Genomic DNA, 19,697 nt, shown 5'->3' on the forward strand with positions numbered 1-19,697 from the left:
GTTGTTCATTCATGCGATTATTTATTTATTTATGTGTAGTTTAGCATTGGAAAAGAACCCCGAACGAATAAAAGCCAAAACTCAACAAACGAGTGCTTTTTTTAATATAGTTTGGTTGATCGGACCCTTTTTGTCCAACGCACAGAACTCACAATACCGAGACATGTATCCAGCAGATGTTTAACCATTTCCTCAGAGACACCAACGATGTGACGGACTGCGCCGTTTATTATTCAAGAAAATTGAGGATGTCGTTCGATGGCTGTACACCGTTAATGCTAAAACTGCACTGTGAGGATATCGGACATCCATCTCCTTCGGTTCACGTTGTTCTTGCATGCAAACTGCCAAAGTATCCAAATAAATGAGAGGAGTCCAGTTCTCTCATCACGAAGGGGAAGTTCATAGGAACATTGAAAAGTCAGGCCCGTCATTTGATTTCCGTCGTACGGTACTTCTTGTGTGATCACATGGGAAATAATCCGCCGTGGTTCTCCCTGCGAGTCTCGGCCAATAGAACAATAATAATATATTCCAAATATGATGCAACTATATTGTTCAGTAAAGAAGAAACAATCCGCCCGTTGGCAAGTCCGTGGAAGAGATGCCCTCTTAAGCGAGACAAAAAAAAAAAAAGAGTCTCTGGACCACAAGAGACAAATATTTTTCAAAGTGAGCGCAAGATCCTGAAAGGACAGCGGCTCCGACGTGTCTCCAAAGAGTCACGAAAAACATCTGTTGTACCTTTGAGTCACTCGCACACATATTTGAGTCTCAGCAGGATCGCACTCTGCTGTTGGGGCACATTTGATTGCAGCACTTCACGTAGCAGAGGGTTGTGTGCGTCTATGTGCGATGAGCAAATACGCTGTAATATGTATGATGTGGCTGACAAAGAACACGTGTGGTCAGCAAAAACCAAGTCAAAAAAATGAGTTGGAAAATTGGGACAGCCCCCCCCCCCCCTCTTCCACCGTATCTGCACCTCTACTCTGCACACAAAAAAGAAAGTTTTCAAAAAGAGCTGCACCGCCTCCCGGCTGGCTACACTGCGGCTACTTGGCGGCGGAATCCCCATCGGGCCGCATGCTGAAGGGCTCCAGGCGCTCGCTCTCGGGCAGCATGTTGTTGAGGCGCTCCATTAGCGGCACCGTCTGGTCGATGCCCATCTGGATGCGTCTCAGGATCATGGACATCTCGTTGACCTTCTGGATCTGCTCGGCGTACTTGGCGTAGCGTTTCTGGCGCTCCTGCATTATGCTGAACAAGGTTTCCACCGACAAGTCCATCTGATAGCAAACAGTCGGGAGACAAGACTTTTCAGATACTGCACCAGCCGCTCTGAATGCAAAGATACGATTGATGTAATCCAGCGGCACACAGTGCCAGCACCTCTCTGTAGGGCAAATAACATCTTGAAATTATAAGAAAAGGAAGTGAAATCCAAACAATAGCAAGAGTCTAATGAATGTATAGTTTAAAAAAGACATTTCAACGTGTAATCAATTGTAAGTCCCTCTAACTTAAGAATTTGAGAGCTATTTGACATTTGCAGATAGTTTCATTGATTGCACAACATGGTAAACATCTCATGCTGCACCTCTTTGATCCTCTTCACCAGGGCATTCTGGTCGAAGGCCACGGCCTCGGCACACTGGTGGAGGTGATCCTGGTAGCGGATGCAGAGCTGCAGAACCTGAGCAGCGTCCAGCCTTTCCAGGCAAACACTGCTGGGTGACGTCTGGCCACTCAGCACTCCTGTGGAGAGCAAAAATCAAAAGGACTTTTGGGCTGCAGGAAACCATCAAATGACAGATGTCGTAAAAAAAAGAATCTTGTAAAAGTTCATTATCATTGCTCACTTTGGCCCGGGCAACAGATTAAGTTGTATTCCTTATAAATAAGTATTTATACTAAAGTTCCTAAAAGCCATAGAATGTCTTTCAGACATCTTTCCAACTATAACCATCAGTCTGATAGATGACTGTATGATTCCTGTCAGCAGCACAAGGACTTAACAAGTTACCTTTTAAAAGCGGCTGGAAGGTGGGGATCTCCTGAAGCTTGATGACATCTGGGTCGTTGTGGATATTTCGCATTGATTGGGTCCCCTGAGCCACAACCACAATGTCGTCCATCTTTGCTTTCTGCTTCGCTGGAGAGGGAACCACTGCAATGACAGAGCGCTGTTAATACTGACGGGCAGCAGTTATTAGTAAGTATTATCAGCAAATGGTAGGGTTTGGGTGAAGGTTACTTCAGAGAATTGAGTGGCACTCATTACCTCTGATCCACACTTACAGCACAGCATATGCTACTGCATAACGAAGTTAACTTCTATAAAAACCAGATCATATGTTCTCTTCTCTTACCCGATGAGCTGTAATCGGAGTGTTTGTGCTCCGCGTCTCCGCTCTGCTCGGCTCCCATGCTGCTAGCAAGCTAGCGGTTAGCTTCCGTCAACGTCTCCACAGACGGCCGCGAGATTATTTAATCCAAAAGCGCGACAACGATTATTTAACCGTGTCTGTAACGTTAAATGCTTCCCCCGACCTTTACTCACGACGGGGACACCTGAAAGGAAGGGCTGTGGTTGGCTCTGAGGTTTCAAGCTAGCAATCTAACGTCAGCTGTTGGTGCTAGCTAACATGTTAGCATAGCTTCCTTTGAAGCTAACAACGTGAGAGATAAGCAGGCTGCTTGATCGGAGGGATACCGATAGATTTTTAATTGAAAATGAGCAATGTTTACGTGACACGATACGACAGAAATGAAGGTAACGAGGGGACACTTCCGTCAATATTGGTCACGTGGTCTTCGTCTCCAACGTTTCAATACAAAATTACCGCCCCCTGCTGCTGAGGCCCAAAATAACAGGACACAGCGGACAGGAAGTTTCACATATTTTACTTCAGTCATTTAAAGTAAAAACACCAAAATGTTAAATAATTGCTCTATACTAAATTATTCGGAAAATGGTTTTTATCCATGTCTCAACTATAAGAACTGATTTAGGAGAATCACTCTTATACTGTTATAGGAGCAGTGATATACTTAGTTTAGGGCAAATCTTTGAACTTTTTAAGTGTAAAAAAAAACCTATGGGTTGATGAGTATATAGTAGTCTAAAATACTATGGCAATAAATGTTCCTGATTCCTGAATAGAAAGTACTCCATTCTACATGAAATGTTTGCATCAGTAAAAGTGTGCAGTCAGCATGATGTATGACATGGAAAAATATAGATATACAAAGACATCTTTAACTCTGTAGATTTAATGAACAGGAATAATGTTCTTAAAAGCACAACTGGAATACAAAACACTTAACAGCATAATTAACAAGTATAAAAAGGTACTATACCAACATGTAGCACTGTGGAAATAACAAAGACATAAGCAACAACATTTAAGAAACATGAACAGAGTTCTCTTTTCATGCCGTTGGATTTGATATCTAACCATCAAAGTGTGGTCATTTTTAGAAGTAAAACCGGTGTATTTAAAACTTTGTGTCTTGTTATTGACAACCAGATTATATGGACAACACTTTAAAAATATAATCCCAAACAGGCTCATAGATTTACAAAAAATCTATCTGGCAGAAAAGCCTGAAACTGAACACAATTAAATACTCCTTTAATTCAATGACTCATTCTACTGAAAACACAGGACCATCGGTATGGTCCGGAACAAAAAAGAAAGAGATACATACAAAGGGCTTCATGCAGGAGATTCCAGGCTACACGGGTGCTGTCTTCTCACTGTCCTTCTGTGACCCAATGTCCTCCTCCACCAGCGGGTAGGGGCGCAGGTCCAGGGTCAGAATGCGGCTGAACATGCATTCTTCAAACTGTGAAAAGTAAAAAAATGTATTCACTGTATGGTCACAACATGTAGAAATGAATGATTTTCTTCTTCTTGTGACAAAAGTTGGTTACATCGGAGTAGACTCCCAGCAGAGCGTCGGCTTTGGAGAAAAACTCCTCCTTCAGGGAGATGACGATGATCTGCAAGTTCCCCTGGGATTCCTCTCTGATGAAACTGGTCACCTGGATACAAACAGAGCACCCGAGGATATAACTCATTCAAATAAGGATAAAAGTGCCCTCTTATCAAACCGTGTCACGTTGCACCATGACGTCAAATAACGCCACGATGGAACATGTGTTTCATATGTTCTGTTTCATATTAGTTTAAATCAATCTATTCATCTTCTGAAATGTCAGAAAGAGCGAAGGTCCAGTTTCATAGATATCAAGTCAAACAGACATTGGAGAGCACAGTCCAAGCAGGTTGCAATGCTTGTTTGATTCATTGTTTTTTAGCACTACTGTAGATATGTGACTTGTAAACCCTGGCTGGAACCGTACCTTGGAAATGTTAGTGTTGTCCAGTGCAGCGTCCACCTCGTCCAAGATGAAGAAGGGAGCAGGACGGAAGCTGAAGGAGGAAACGAGCAGTCAATCACAGCGCGGATCCAGTTAACCAGGGATGGGTTCATATGTAAAAAGCCCTTAGCATTGAGTGCTTCGGGATAAAGTTTTCACTGCAAAAGAAAATAAGACTGAAGTATCGGCAGAAAGATGTCAAGTGTCTCTTCCGAAGACAGTTTGTTGCACTCAGTTAATGTTGTGAAAGACATCTAGAGGCCTTCTAAGGCTGTTCATCAGTTTAAAAACTCTTACAAGTTAAATCCTCAAATTCCCCCCGAGAGCTGGTGAAACGTGTCGTGGTTTGTCACCAGCTGTGCTAATTCATTTTCATTTTCTTCTGCTTTTGCTTCATCGCTGTGGGGGGGGGGGGGGGGGGGAGTTATCCAGCTGTCCAGCTCACACAGATTTAGTCTAAAAGTGATTTTGGGGAATTCAATCCATCCTTACAGATTTATTATTCTGCTTCTTCTACTGTTATTTGTTGCTTTTATCTCAAGTTGCCTTCTGCTTTCACACTTTCCCCAATTATAATTGTGATAACAAATCACAAATATGCCTCAAGAGAGATTTGTACGGCATAAAACATCCTCTTTCCTTGGATTGGAAAAGGAAAAAGGAAACCTGTGAATTCCAATGGCATTATGTCATGTTTTGTGCGTGTTGTGTTCTACATTGTTGTGCCGTCTGATTGGTTCACCTGTGGATGGCAAACACCAGGGCGAGGGCAGCGATGGCCTTTTCTCCCCCGGACAGGTTGTCCATGGACATGAAGCGTTTTCCCGGCGCCACGCAGTTGTAGTTGATGCCTCCCAGGTACGGCTCGTCCGGGTTCTCTGCACTCAGGATGGCCTGCAGCACAAAAGGCAGGATCTGATCATTTAATGGAGGAGAAGAATGTGTAGGTCCTGGTTGGTTTTGTTTCAGCAGTAAAACGGAGAAAGGCGGGAGCGTGCTTCAGCAGGTGAGGTTTTTGTTGCGTCACCTGGGCGCTGCTGTTCCTGCACATTCTCTTGTAGATCTGATCGATCACGACGCAGACGTGTTCGAAGCACCGGCTGAAGAGGCTGAAGCGTCGGGCTTTGACTTGCTCAAACTCCTGACTGCATTTCCTGGCTGCTCTGGCGCTGACGTCAAACGCTGAGCGAGGTAAAGCGAAGCTGACTCAGCGGTCTGGGTGCTTTAGTTATTGCACAACAACAATTTAATTATACTTATTAATGATAATAATAAACGTACCATCAGTCACTCCCTGAAGCTTGTCCTTCACCTCCCTCATCTTGGCCAGAGCTTTCAGGTTTGGGGCCGTGGTGCGATGCAGCAGTCCCTCTACGGAGGACACGGACTCCTTCTGCCGCTCCAAGAAGGCCTCCACCTGCTCCTCTGCCTGCAGACTCTGCACATGCACACACACGCACACACACACACACACACGCACACACACACACACACACACACACACACACACACACACACACACACACACACACACACACACACACACACACACACACACACAATATAATATAATATAATGCATGTTACAGGTGCATGTCTGGCAGTAAGTTGGGAAGCTGGGGGACAATAATCAGGCTTGAGGTCTCCACCATGACTTCTGGTTCCAGGCTGGAGTAGTCAATGACTAGTTGTGCCTCTCTCTCGTAGATGCTCATGGTGGCCGAGGTGCTGTGCTCGGATTCTGTGTCCAGCTGCGCAGTGGAGAGAGAGAAACCAGCCATGGGGTGAGACTGACCCCAAAAGTGCCTCAAGTCACTTAATTACTTTTTCTTTTGGGCTTTAAAATATGATCATTTGAACTTGAATTAATATGCAGTACTTCAAAGGGTCATTGAACAAGAACAATGCACATTCCCTCCATCGTACCTGCACCTCGCTGATCTCATCCAGGCTCCCCGACAGCAGAGTAACGGGCAGACTCTGGATCTTACAGGCCAGCAGCATGTTGTGTCTGAACAGGCGCTTGTGCTCCAAGGCCGTCTCTGCGGACATCACCTCCCGCTGAAGCTTCACCAACTCTCTGCCAGAAAAGTCGGGGAGAAGAAAACGAGCGGATTGGAATATTATTGTGAAGACATTACAGAGAGAGAACATCTCTATACTGTCGGGGATAGAAGGCAGAGACGGATAATCGCCACGTTATTGAAATGTCACTAAGTAACAGATGTGATGACTCACAGGGAAAAAGGGCTTAAGCTAAATTTTTCTTCTTGAAGGATTTCATAATTTTGTTCATCTGGAAATGGATCTCAAAGCATCTCCGTGTGAACCAGTCGAGTCGCATTTTACATCCATATCTGTCCAAAAATGTCCTCACGAGGCATTTGTATAAATTTGTCATAATTAGCATTTGAATTCTTGAGAACAGCGACTTTGACCTTTAACAACTAAAATCGGATCATCCCATCGCTGCGTCTTATGCCACATCTTTCTTCAAGCATACTATTCTTTGCAAAAAGAGCCAGAACAATCCAGAACCTTTTGGTCATGTTGACATTACAACAGGCGCTTGATGTTAATATCTAGTCACCATTGGAAGTTGAGTTTGGCACTTTTAACATCTAGGCCTTTGTATATATATGGCTTGTATAAAATGAGTATTTGAGTTACTTATTGATTTCTTTGAGGCTCCGGGTGTTCTGGTCCAGCTCAGCTTTGGCAGCTGCCACCTGGCTGTTCTTAGACAGCAGCTGGTTGTTCAGCTCCAGATGTTTTTCCTGACCGTCCTCCACTGCTGCCAGCAGCTTCTCCTCTTCCTGCAGGGGGTGAGGGGCGAAAACATCAGGCCGAACAAAGTCTGCTGAATTCTTTTTTTTTATTTCACACCAGCCACTAAAATGTCCCTAAACTTAAAACTTCTCAAATGTTAGAAGTTAAAAGTAACCGATCATGCAGGAAGATTAATTCAACCTGTCACTTTGGGCACATTTTGACAGGTAGATCGCGGAATGACTACCTCCCTCTGCTCTGCAATGCTTCTCTGCTCCTTGTTGATGGTTTCCTCCATTATGCGGAGCTTCTTCTTCTTCTGCTCCATTTGGTCTTGTTCGTACTCCAGCCGCATATTCAAGCGGGTGCGCTGACTCTCAAACTCCAGCCTGAGAAGAGAGACATCATCAGTTCGTTCATGTTGTTAAACTCAACATCCTTCAAAAAACATACATTTAATACAAGCAGAAATCACGTAATTACACACAACAAGATTATTTAGATCCTCATTTTCTATTACTACTCGTGTAGTTTAGCAACGACATGACATTTGACATTTAACATGTGATTGCATTCAGAAAGTCATTGTGCAATGATATTGGAAAAACATTCTCCTTGTCATTCCAAGTTCACCATATTGATTTCTTTTTGGGGATGTGGCTGGTGAAGCTCGGCACATACAGTACACTAAGGAAGCTTTGATGTACCGCTTCTTGTCGAGCTCCGTCTGATGTTTCAGGTGCTCCTGTTCGTACTCTCTGATGCTGTCCACACCGATCTCAGCACAGAAGTCAGAAAACACAGTGTCCTCCATCTAAAAGCCCCAAATTACAAATGACAAATTTACTCCTAAGGGGCGTCGCACTCTGACCAGCAGAAGACACCCCCTTTTCCTAAACCCCCGAAAATACATTTTTAACAGGGAAAAGAAAAATAAGAAACATCTGCAGGAGCAACAGTGAGGGATTCCTCTCTCTGGACCAGCGGATGAACAACAGATGCCGTGTGTAGAAAAATGACACATCGAGCAATCACATGTGACAACTATGCACCAGCCATTAGATATAAAAAACAGCTATAGCAGATGCCAGGGACATATTTATATCGATTTGGTGTTATGTAATCTCGTTGTTGTTCGATGATGGAGACCCGAAGGGAAACGGATATCCGCCATGTTACTGAGAACGACTTTACCTGGTTGATCTGGTCCCTGATTCTCCTCATCTCTTCATCCTTTGCCTCCACACTCTCCTGCTGCATCTGAATCTCAGAGTCCAGGTTTGATAGTTCGCTTTCCATACGAGAAATCTCCTGGAAACAATCAGCAGGAGATTTACTGTCAATTTACCCTCTGCCTCTTGTGTCACCAGCACACAATCAATCCCTGACCATCTCAAATGATTTGGGGATCGGAGTAATAAGTAATAAGGAAACACAAGGGGCTCTTATACTTGTGCACAGGCCGTCAATCCCTGACAGAGAACTAATGGTGCAACGGATCACATGATGGTTACTAATCGCCGATCGTTGATGATCCAGAGTGGCACGTACAGATCCCTTTGTTGTGTGACTGTTGCAAAATTAATTTCAACTCCTCTGAAGTCAGTGAGAACAATCGAAAATTCAAAATGTTTTCCTTTCCATACCTTCATGGATTTACACCACTACAGAGAACACAGTCTCAATCATGATAACATTTGAAAGAGTCGAACTTCTGCAGATCTTACCGCTTGGCATTTTGGGATGTTCTTCTTCTGAATGTTTTCCAGTTCTGCTTTGGCGTATTTGAGGCGTGTCTGAACGCCCTGAGCGTTAGCAACTGTCTGCTTCAGGTCTGAGTCCTTCCTCTTTAGCTTCATTAGATCCTGCAAGAGGGAAAAATGATTGTGAATAAATGATGCGTTGTGAAAAGTGACTCCAGCCCATTTGTGTGCTTAATTCTAGACCAAATGGACCGTCCTGGTATTTTGTGTGTTGACTAACGCGCATCTCTGCCATCAACTTGTCCTTGCGAGCCTTCAGCCGCATCATGTCCTTATCGTCCCAGACTTGAGCTCTGGTCCGCAGGGAGCTGGATCCTCCAGAGATCTCGCCTGCCTTCGTGAACAGCGTCCCGTCCAGAGCCACCGCCTGCGGGGAGAACATCTGATCACTCTCCAGAAGCAAGTTCAAGGCACCAGGTGGTACTGTTAAAGGAGGGATTGCGTCCCCTTATCAAGCTCTTTATAGCTTTATTTAATTTGCATATTCCTTTATTTTAACCCAAATTATCATTATGAACACGCAAATTTCAGTCAGTGAATTTTACTTTTTTGAATAAAAGTCTTGTAAGCTGTATTCAACACTTTCGCATCACATAAATGACTCCTGTTTGCAATATGAAAATATAGATTTCTTCAAAATTCAATGTTTTGTCAGGTTCGGCTGGTGAAAGATGAAACAAACTGGTCCGCAAGACTGCATTAAGGGGCCATCTCACTTTTCCATATTTAATTTGACATGTAAAGAACTGTATATCCACAAACCAAACAGCAACTAAAGGGAAGTTCAGGGTCACCATGGAACTAAAAAAAGAGAACTAAGCTCCATTGACTTCCATCACATGCACTACTTCTTACCTCTATTGTCATGAAAAACTATGAACGCTGAGTCACAGATCACGGGGCACGAGACTGAAATAAAATCCCACAATAGTTCACGCTGCTTAGTAACACGGACTCTGACTGGCCGAAGGCCGAATTTACCTTAATGCGCATCTGTCCGTCGAAGGCCACCCTCCTTGCTTCCTTGATGGTCTCGCACACCACAGCGTTGCCGCACACAAACTGCATCACTTTCCTAAGCTGCCCGGCGCATGTGCCAGTGTTGATCTTCACAACGTCAACCACCATCTTGGCACCGGACATCTCCCTCAGCCGCTCATTCAGAGGACTCACCTGGGCACACCCGGGGGAGATGGTTATCACATGTGCTGCTACGATCGACAGAGACAGGGTCCGCATACCGAAAAAAACATCGCCTGCCATTTTGTATTTTCAACAATCCAAAAAACAGAACATACCTCTAAGTAGTCGACGGGCAGGAAGGTCTCACGTTCGGCGCCCTCCTCCTTGACGAAGTAGATGCAGTCTCGGGCCACTTTCTCTGTGGACACCACGATGGCGTCCAGGAAGCGGCCAAACACCTTGATGACAGCCAGCTGGTACTTCTTATGGACAGGGCTGCACAAGTCAGACAGACGACCAAACTGGGACAGGAACGTAGAAAAAAAAAATGGTTTCAGTCATTTCAACTGACAAAGGCTTTCTGAAGCTCAAAAAATAGCGAGACATGTCTGATGCTTCTAAAAAAGTATCACAAGATCATGTAAAAAAATATATTTATATATCCCCCTAAAAAGGTGCAAGGTGCTGATCGTGCTGCTAGGAGCACACACACACAGCCTCAACTGATCATTTATTTACATACTCGCATTTGACTTTCACCTTCAAAGAATTCTTTGTTCTTTTTTCTCATCCCCCGCCGACCTCCATGGGTCCAAAGGAGAAGAAACACTAAACAGGAGAATCTTTCAGTTTCCCTTAACTCAGTAGTGTGGCAACAGTTTGCCACCTGCAGAAGATTTAGAGACTAAAGCAGTGGAGCTGCCCTCTGGTAGCAAAGAAAACAGAGCTAAAAAAACTGATAGTTACAGCTTTGTAAAGTTAAGCATGTTGACACCGACAGGCACTCTGTGCTTCACGGTACATCCAGGTGTATCTTGTAGACTCTGATAAACTCACGACTAGTAAAATACCCTCCTGCCATCTAGTGGATGTGGTGTATAATTTATATAACATTACTTAGTATTTATATATAAACACTTGGTTAGTATTTCGGTTATCTTTATTGTTTTGATGCTATAAGTTGTACTGTTGGTTAAAGAATTTAGTCATCATTCTGATGTTTAGTGGCGTATTCGGTCTCCTGCACATCCCTGCACATCACTGATTGTCTGTCTCTCACCACTGATTCCGGGTAGAGTCTGCGGAGCTTCTCTAGCAGCTCTTTGCGCCGCTGCTGGGATTTGGTCTCATGTCTCTCCAGATTTGCATTCCCCAGCTCCTCCATAACCTGGCCCAGCTCCTGGTTCAGCTCCTCGCTGCGGTGGCGGCCTCGCTGCAGCTCCGCACTGAGGCTCTCTTCCAGCTGACGGCACTCTTCAAGGGACGAGCTGAAACGTGCAGTAACTCTTTCAAGTTCTATCTGCGACGTTGCATCCTGATTTCAGGAAGTACATAATAAATAAGCATCAAGTTGTGGGGCACGTGTCATACTTGCAGGACTTGGCGTACTCCTCTAGCGTATCTGCCCTGCGTATCAAATCCTTCAGCTGAGTCTGGTTACTCCTGATGGCCATCTACAACAGATGACTGTAATTCATTTATTGTTTGGATTCACTCTCACTACTCTTGTGCCGTTACTGCCAGCAAACAGCTTCTGAAACCCCCCTGTACCATTCAGTAGATGAGAGGGAATTTTGATCATCTAGGTCATCCACATCATAAATATCACTACCTCCACTTCCTTCTTACGCCGCTGGTCGAAAGCCATCTTCTCGTTGTCCGCTCTCACTTCCCAGTGCAGTTTCTCTGCCTGCTGGCTGAGGACAGCCCCCTTTATCCGGGCCAGCTCCTTCAGCTCTTTGTATCGCTCCAACTGTAGTAGTTAACAGTTATTAACATAAACTTTGGATGAAACACTGAAGCCTTTTTAATATGCATTTTTTGGCAAAAGAAGCTTTGGTGGTTCAAATTGATTCAAGAAATATGTAGTGTGTTCAACATTCTATTCAAGACAAATGGTTTTTAATCAAATGCTCAAAATGATATATATAAATAATATACATAATCTGAACTTAAGTGTGGCCTTGAAACATGACATATGGGCGCAGCTCTGCCAACAAGTTGAATGATGTTATTCAAACTCACATGTGTAATCACCTACAGTGTATCGTACGGTATAAGCACAAAACAAAAATCTTTATCTTCCAATATTCAAGATCATGTCGACTCACCACAAAGTTTTCCAACTCAGACTCACCTGACCCTCATCCAGCTCGATGTCTCTTTCCATGGACGTTCCCTTCTTCTTTTGCTGCTTCTCATAGTTCTTCCAGATCGTCTCCAGCTCAGAGATCTCCTGCCTTTCTTCCGCTAGCTCCTGCTCTTTGATAGCAATCAGCTTCTGACTCTTCTTCAGGGCTTCACGGACCTCATCCGCCTTCTTCATGTGATGGGAGGTGTTGACTTTGGCTTTGATGTACTGGGATCGACACTGGGACAAGACATGCTCCTGGGCGCTGAGTGACAGGATGAGAGAGGACACAGATGTCATGCGCCTATTGCGTTTGAGCTAGATATTAAACAATGGACTGTCTTTAAAACATTCCTACATTTAGAAACAAAACAGCTGCTGAGGGACAAATTGAATGCGTTCATATGGGTATTTTCTGATAGTGGTAAATCATTTTTTAAATCTACAAACGCACCGGATCTCTTTCTCGATGTGCTGCTGCTCTCTGGTAACACGTCCATGTTCCTTCTTGGAGGTTTTGACCATTTTCTCTGTCTTCAACAGCATGTTGTTCTTTGCAGCTGCAGCCAGCTGTTTCTCCCCCAGGGATTCACTGAGAGCGTTGACGCCCTTCTCATTAAAGTAGAGCTCAGCCAGGCTCAGCTGCAAGCGGTTTTGGTGAAGGTCGTCCACTAGGGCCTGGTATTTCTGGGCCTGGTATAGTGTGAAGTGTGTGTGTGGGGGGGCGGGGGAGAATAACCAGTGACTAGTTTGACAGGAAAGCTGAAGAGAAACTAAAGCCAATAACTACAATCCAGTTGATGCGCTAGCAAGTCCACACAATAGGGTGACAAACATATTTCAGATGCTACTTTAACAGGAAGCAAGAGTCATATCCCACAATGGAAACATGTATAAAAAATAATTAGAAGAAAATTAAAAAATCAAAAGAGAAAAATTGAAGAAATGTATGAAGAGGATCCCTTATCATGTCAAAACAGCAACATTCTTTTGCTTTGATTCATAGTTGGACAAACTCGTTTTGTGAGCTATTCTAGTAAAGTGAAAAAAAGTAATTCCATTATGTGATGTTGGCAAGGCGCTGTAGTGTGAGACCTTCTACCTCTATTTTCTCCTGTGACACCTGTTTCTTCTCGACAGCAGCCGATTTCTTCTTGTTGAAGTGAAACTGTGTGTCCTCTTTAGCCTTCAGCAGGGCCTTTTTCTTCAGGTCATACTCTGCAGCGTGCTCTCTCGACTGACTGATGCTCTCAAACATCTTGGTCCTCTCCTTTGGGTCCTTCAGAGCTATGGACTCCACCGCCCCCTGGTAAGAAGAGCAGTTAGTAGCAGATATGTTTCTGAAGGATTACTACTACAAGCTATTAGAATGCCTAATGCAAGAATACTATTATTACAATGGTGGAAAAGCATTAATATAATGTCCTTAAATGCACCTAAATCAATGTCTATAAAACTGTTTACCTGGAACACCAGGCAGTTTTGAGCTTTGGTCACAACACCAATCTTCTCCAACTCCTGAATGTATTTGGCAAAAGTGATATGAGCACCATTGACCCGATACTCGGATAAATCACCTAAAAGACACAACGAGTGAAGTACGTTAACTTTATACACACCGGAAGAGAGCTCTTGCGATACATATTACGTTACATATTATTAGTTATTTTCCATTAAGTCGGCTTTTCTACAGGCCTTCAGCCTGAAACGCCAAAGCTCAATCATGAGTAAACTAAGAAAAAACTATAAACAAAATGTAAGTAATGGCTGAATGAATAAAACTGACCCGCGATGGTGCGGCAGAAGACGGTCTCCCGGTCCTCGTCGTCACAGTACCGCAAGGCGACGCTGGCGGTTTCCTGGACCGGCTGCCCGATGTGGGCCCCGTGTACCAGGTCCCTGAGGTGCTTCACCCGCAGGGCGGCGGCCCGCTCCCCCATGGCAAAGCTCAGGGCGTCCATCACGTTGGACTTACCTGTAGTGGGATTTTAACGTTAACGTTACATATCGCCGAATAACTAACGTCAAAGCGGTTGGTTTAAGATATTGGCTAATTTAGCTCAATTGCTAAATTGTTGTTAGCTCGGTTTGTTTTACCAATGTAGCATTAATTAATGTGAACAAAAATATAGGTTTTATCCGGAAAATATGTTATAGTTTTAATCAACTCCACAATTGTAATCGGTATAAATTATTATTGAAATATTTTCAAAACTTTAAAGAATGGGCGGAATTCGTGCATTAGCTATCAACCTTTAATTAACGTTAATGTTAATCCAACTAGACTATGTTAGCATACTAATAGTAGCATCGGGAGCTAACGTTAGCTCACTAGGGAGCTAGCGTCACTGCCTGGAAAAAGCTCACTTACCAGATCCATTTGTGCCAATTATACAATTAAATCGCATGAATGGACCGACGACGGTTTTCCCCCGCCACGACTTGAAGTTTTCAATGTCAATTTGTTTCAGATACCCCATTTTAATCCCGGTTGCTTCAGCAATCAAGCAGCCAGTCAGCTAACGTCGGTTATTGAAGGAGGGCGAGCGCGAGGCGGGAAGAATCATTCAGAGAAGAATTTAAAACAGATCAGTGGATGTAACATAAATTTATTTATTCATGGCCAAACACATAAAATATAATTTATTTTTAATGCGGTTGTAAAGAGTAATTAATACAATTTCCTACAAATAGTAAGAATAGTACAACTTTTGCTTAAGTTTTAAGTTCAAAATATACTTTAAGAACTAAAGGTCACAGAATACTCATTGTGTGGCTTATTTACACAATATTGCTGAATTTTAGTGATTGTTGCACTCATATGTTTTATTTAGAATTACTATAGATGTTGGGTGCTTTAATCTATAATAAGAAAGCAGTCCTTTTTTTCGTATGTACAATTTAACTTTTTCTCACCACTGAATGAACTGATAGCTGATTGCAGATTTGTATTATTAAATTATAGTATTGTTATTCATGAATAAAATAATAAATGATGATGTATACATTTACATATTTTTTGTATATATGTATTAATTAAGATACCCGTAACTATATTTGATCATTTACTTTAGCTCCACCTGCACCAGCTGAAACATTAAAAGGGTTAGAAAAAATAAAAAATAAGTGCTGAAACAAAGAATAACGATATGGTCACAACTTTATTGTGAAGTCAGATCATGTTTAAAGCCCATCCTCTTTCCACAGGTCACAGGGGTCAGTAGGGATGATCGCGGACGTGCTCCATGATGTGTTTCAGGCCCAGCCAGGTCTCGGAGGCGGTGGGGACGATCTGATTGGCCGGCAGGATGAAACCATAGCGACCGGTGTCCCTCAGCTCGAAGGCAAAGGAGTACTTGATGCCGAGGTCGTAAGACCAGTCGATGCTGCCGCCGCTGGCTTGATCTGAGAAGATGGGTAGAGGATGAGGATGAAGAAGAGGAAGAGGACACGATGCTGGCAGCTCTACTTATCACAGCATCTTGTTTTTTTTAATTGAATAATACAGTAACTGACATTACTAAATTACTTGTACTTATGTTACTGGTATTTAAGATTAGTGCAATTAATAATTTATCTTCAACGTTAATTTATTTATCATTTTCAGCTGTATTAATTATAATTTGTCATAACTGCAGCTCTGCGGTTGAGATTTGAGAGCACCGGCTGCAGATTTAATCAAATATTAATAGTGATCACGATTTTGTTCTCTGACATTTCAATGAACACGATCGACTTGATGATTAAAACCCCTAACCCCTAAAAACTAACTGACAGCCATCCAGTGGGGAGCGATCAGGATTTTTTTTGGCCTTTGGAGTAACTTATTTCTGACACGTTTTGAAAAAACAACAAGGCGCTATATCCGGGTGAAGGTGAAGGCCCTTTTTTTAATCTCTTTATCTCTTTTCTGATGCAAAGATGTATTGATTAGAAGGAATTAGACATTGAAAGAAAAATAATTTGGACTACAGCATACGTGTCCAGCCCTAATCTGTGAAGGGAGAAATAAAAGGCGACTCACAGATGATGTTGCAGATGCTTCCGACCTTGTAACTGGTCCCGTGTAGCGACGTGAGTTTCTGCACCGCCGCTCTGCCAACGGAGTCCTACGGGGAACAAGGAACGAGAACATGGCACTGTAGTGATGCACGGTCAGCGGGGGGAGAGGTATTCTGATCTCCTCCCTACCAGCTCGGGCTGATGGATGGCGTTCTTGCAGGTGTACCCATACGGGTACATGAGCAACTGGGAGTACGCGTGCACGGAGATGAAGGCCTTGAAGTTGCCGTGGTTGGTGACCAGATCCACCACGTTCTTCACCTCCACCTCGGAGTGGGCCGAGGGGCCGTGGAAGGAGTCGGAGCAGGGGTTCCTGCTGGCCCCGGGGCCTGCAGAGGAGACCAGTAAATAGGGTCCAACGAATGCACATCGCCATCAAACCCCCTCAATTGTTTATTTACATACATGGACTTTTTAAAATGTATTACAAGTTTTCCAAAAAATGTATGTTATCTTCTGTTCTTTGTAACACAAATGTAAAAGTGGGGCTTTGAATGATGATGAATAAACCTCTGTGTAAAGAAGTACCCAAGAAGAGATTTCTGAAAACAAAAATCAGTTGGAGAGTTTTTTTTTTTTTACATATTTACCTGTAGTGTCATTAAAAAAATTTACAAAACATAATAGATATCAACATGAAACTTTTCCCGTTGATTACTTATTAAGATATTTGTCTTTTCTAAACAACTTTTCTGAAACGTCACGTTAAATAATGCAAATTGGATTTTTTTAAATTATGGCTTCAGGTGTATTTAGGAGAAAAGAAGTCAAATAAACACCTAAATGTGTATTTTGGATGTTTTCTCATGAAGAGCATGAATGTAAAACAATGATTTCCTCCTCTCGGTTCTAAAGAGGAGACCAGAGAGGCGTCTCTTCGCACTGACCGCCAAAGCCTGCGTCCCAGTTCCTGTTGGGATCGACCCCCCGGCACACCGAGCCTTGGTTCTTGGACCGCGTCTTGCGCCACATCCGGTCCTGCTCGTCAGGTACACAGATCAGGGGGGTTAAGTGGGCATGTTTTTTCTGGTGGGCCGTCGTCCCAGATGTGCACCTCGCGCGCACACAAAGTGTCAAAGGTCAAAGGGGTTTGGGCCGTACGTTGGAGTGGGTGTAGGCGTAGCCGTCGGGGTTGGCCAGGAGCAGCATGTAGATGTCCATGGTGTCCAGGAGGGACGTCAGGGACGCGTCGGAGCCGTAGTCAGAGGCGATCTGAGCAAGGGAACCCGGCTTTTATTTTACAGAAATGAATTTATTACAGTTTAATACAGTTTTTACCCAGTTAACAACATCAGCAACACCCGAGGCCACTAAAAGGTCATGAGGGTGCCTGTCTGTGTGTTTGCTGTGTCTGTGTACATTAGTCCAATGTGGTGGACATGTCCTACCTTGTTGGCTGTCCACACTCCTGTGGCCTGAGACACCCATTCCCTGGAGTGGATACCAGTGTCCATCCAGATGGCGGGACGTTTGTCCCCTCCAGTGCTGAACTAGAAAAACGACACACAGTGCTCCCGTTAAAAAAAAAAAAACGTGAAAAGGAGATATGTGAGCGGAAGAGGCCGCGAGGCCGTGAGAGTGGCGTCCCACCTTCAGCACGTACATGGGCCTGTCCTCATACGAGCGACCCATTTCCAGCTTGGTGACGAGTTTCGGGTGCTGAGCCACCAGAGTGTCCATCCAGCTGTAGATCTGAGCGGGACACACGGCGTCTTAAGTCTTAGTTTAGTGTTCAGACAATATACACATATCTCCTATCTATAAACCTCACCGTCTCCAAACTGTGATAAGCTCCGAAGTTGAAGCCCCTGGTGCTGCGCTCCTTCATCTGGTTCTCCACCATCTCGGCTTTCTCCTCATCGAGGAGGTCCTGAGTGAGACACATGCCAGGGAGTAAGGGGGTGGGGGGGGGACACTGTTGTTAAGATCCAGAGCGGAACGCGAGGCGAGGACGCCGGGGGCCGGTCGGGTACGGACCTGCAGGTCGTGGATGATGACGGAGTAGGGCACGCTGTGGGCGGAGAGGAGCTCCGTCACGGAGCTCACGCTGGAGCGAGGGACTCGGATGTCCACGGGGAGCTCGGTGGACACCGGGTGGAGCCAGAAGTCCAGCTGGAAATCACAGGACTTTGATTCTTTTCTCCAGAGGACACATCGCTCCAGTTTTAGGGGCCTTTTCATTAAATGTCGGTGTGTTTACAAATGATTCACAAAATATTGAAACCGCTTTTATCAAATGCCATCAAATTGAAAAATCTTTTCGATATGAATCAAAATCAAGTTCAAGTCATATAAGCAGAATAAGATGAGAGGTTCATCTGCATATATTTTCTTTCCTCTGGGGGTTTCTGGCTTTCTGCCTCCTTCAACCCACAAAAAAACTGGATTATTTAAAGATGAGCTTGATTTGCCTTCCGTATTTCTGGAAGGTTCAGCGGAAAACTGTTTAGCAAAAGCCGCTGAGAAAACTACGTAGGTGTTGGCACAGGAGTGTGTGTGTGTGTGTGTGTGTGTGTGTGTGTGTGTGTACCTCCAAATCCTGTTGCGTCTCCAGAGCCTGCAGGAGTTGTATCTGTTCCTTCGACTGTACATTGACCCTGATGACCTGATCCCTGCGAGGGCAAATCCCATTTAGAGTCTTAGCATCATTATATATATATACACATGTATATTCACATTCATAATCATGGTTCTTTGGGAGTCTGCTTGTGAGTTCAACTGCGGATGAAGATTTAATTCACTGCTCACCAAAATGAAGAGCAGTTAATGGTGCAGAACAGCTAGTACCCATGAATCCCACCGTGGTTCCCTTTAATTCGTCTGTAATTATGATTTAATCTTTCTCTAAACAGAAAGCTCAGGCATTTTACTCCCGCTGAATACAAATGGGCTATTTTAACTTTGACTTGCTGATTATAGAGCACTGAAAGCAGGATAAAACCCCCCCCCCCACATAATCAAGTCACTGAATACTTTAATGAAATGACAAAGACTGAAAGTTATTTTACTAAACTAAGTGGAAGAGAGTTAATGGACTTAATGTCCCAATGCAGTTTATTCTGGTACAAAGGATATTGTTGTGATAAAATGAACTTCAGAGCTCCACGCTGGCTCTCCCCTTTTCACCTCAATCCTATTTCCTTTTCCAGCTCTTTTGGTTTATTCCCGACTGTTAGAAGTGGTCTCACCCGATGAAGAGCCTCTCGCCGTTGGCCGCGGCCACGAACGCCAGCAGCAGCCAGACGCCTGTCATCTCGCCTGGATGTCCCGAGCTGTGAGTCCCCTCCCTGAGGGCCCCGGGCCTCTTTAAAACCAATCGGTGATGGGGGGGCAGGTGGTCCGCTCCCACGCAGGGGGGGGGGGGGGGGGGTCACCTGAGGCCCGGAATCACAAAAAAAAG

The 19,697-nt window shown here is 44.1% G+C and overlaps 3 protein-coding genes across 3 annotated transcripts; all 3 read right to left on the bottom strand.

Annotated features, from left to right (window-relative positions):
• Positions 1 to 217: 217 nt before the first annotated feature.
• Positions 218 to 2,835, bottom strand: borcs5 (BLOC-1 related complex subunit 5). Its single transcript, XM_037452396.2, has 4 exons — positions 2,373 to 2,835; positions 2,027 to 2,170; positions 1,601 to 1,758; positions 218 to 1,289 (listed from the first exon to the last, which is right to left on the bottom strand). Exons 1-4 carry the CDS (start codon positions 2,428 to 2,430, stop codon positions 1,056 to 1,058), a joined length of 594 nt encoding a protein of 197 aa, XP_037308293.1. The 5' UTR covers positions 2,431 to 2,835; the 3' UTR covers positions 218 to 1,055.
• Positions 2,836 to 3,251: 416 nt separating this feature from the next.
• smc1b (structural maintenance of chromosomes 1B) lies at positions 3,252 to 14,196 on the bottom strand. Its single transcript, XM_037451324.2, has 24 exons — positions 14,022 to 14,196; positions 13,700 to 13,812; positions 13,338 to 13,541; positions 12,690 to 12,928; positions 12,242 to 12,500; positions 11,717 to 11,857; positions 11,476 to 11,558; positions 11,165 to 11,372; positions 10,221 to 10,406; positions 9,904 to 10,095; positions 9,143 to 9,289; positions 8,887 to 9,024; positions 8,354 to 8,470; positions 7,867 to 7,973; positions 7,407 to 7,548; positions 7,061 to 7,206; positions 6,317 to 6,470; positions 6,040 to 6,141; positions 5,672 to 5,828; positions 5,418 to 5,572; positions 5,133 to 5,284; positions 4,373 to 4,442; positions 3,941 to 4,051; positions 3,252 to 3,852 (listed from the first exon to the last, which is right to left on the bottom strand). Exons 1-24 carry the CDS (start codon positions 14,194 to 14,196, stop codon positions 3,742 to 3,744), a joined length of 3,609 nt encoding a protein of 1,202 aa, XP_037307221.2. The 3' UTR covers positions 3,252 to 3,741.
• A 1,181-nt stretch (positions 14,197 to 15,377) lies between these two features.
• cpa4 (carboxypeptidase A4) lies at positions 15,378 to 19,595 on the bottom strand. Its single transcript, XM_037452453.2, has 11 exons — positions 19,486 to 19,595; positions 18,828 to 18,909; positions 18,275 to 18,409; positions 18,069 to 18,167; positions 17,888 to 17,989; positions 17,686 to 17,787; positions 17,399 to 17,509; positions 17,185 to 17,275; positions 16,427 to 16,626; positions 16,260 to 16,344; positions 15,378 to 15,640 (listed from the first exon to the last, which is right to left on the bottom strand). Exons 1-11 carry the CDS (start codon positions 19,548 to 19,550, stop codon positions 15,453 to 15,455), a joined length of 1,260 nt encoding a protein of 419 aa, XP_037308350.1. The 5' UTR covers positions 19,551 to 19,595; the 3' UTR covers positions 15,378 to 15,452.
• Positions 19,596 to 19,697: the final 102 nt, after the last annotated feature.

This window comes from Pungitius pungitius, chromosome 6 (assembly GCF_949316345.1).
Source record: "Pungitius pungitius chromosome 6, fPunPun2.1, whole genome shotgun sequence".
NCBI classification, from domain to species: Eukaryota; Metazoa; Chordata; class Actinopteri; order Perciformes; family Gasterosteidae; genus Pungitius; species Pungitius pungitius.

Excerpts from the sequence above, each read along its gene's own strand:
- borcs5 (XM_037452396.2), bottom strand. The coding sequence starts at position 2,430 with ATGGGAGCCGAGCAGAGCGGAGACGCGGAGCACAAACACTCCGATTAC. Across the intron at positions 1,759-2,026 it reads CTTCCAGCCGCTTTTAAAAG|GAGTGCTGAGTGGCCAGACG; the intron begins GTAACTTGTTAA and ends TGCTCTCCACAG. Across the intron at positions 1,290-1,600 it reads TGGTGAAGAGGATCAAAGAG|ATGGACTTGTCGGTGGAAAC; the intron begins GTGCAGCATGAG and ends GTTTGCTATCAG.
- smc1b (XM_037451324.2), bottom strand. The coding sequence starts at position 14,196 with ATGGACGCCCTGAGCTTTGCCATGGGGGAGCGGGCCGCCGCCCTGCGG. Across the intron at positions 5,829-6,039 it reads GCCTGGAACCAGAAGTCATG|AGTCTGCAGGCAGAGGAGCA; the intron begins GTGGAGACCTCA and ends GTGCATGTGCAG. Across the intron at positions 5,285-5,417 it reads GCAGGAACAGCAGCGCCCAG|GCCATCCTGAGTGCAGAGAA; the intron begins GTGACGCAACAA and ends TTTGTGCTGCAG.
- cpa4 (XM_037452453.2), bottom strand. The coding sequence starts at position 19,550 with ATGACAGGCGTCTGGCTGCTGCTGGCGTTCGTGGCCGCGGCCAACGGC. Across the intron at positions 18,910-19,485 it reads GGCGAGAGGCTCTTCATCGG|GGATCAGGTCATCAGGGTCA; the intron begins GTGAGACCACTT and ends TTGCCCTCGCAG. Across the intron at positions 17,276-17,398 it reads ACGCCTACACCCACTCCAAC|GACCGGATGTGGCGCAAGAC; the intron begins GTACGGCCCAAA and ends CCTGACGAGCAG.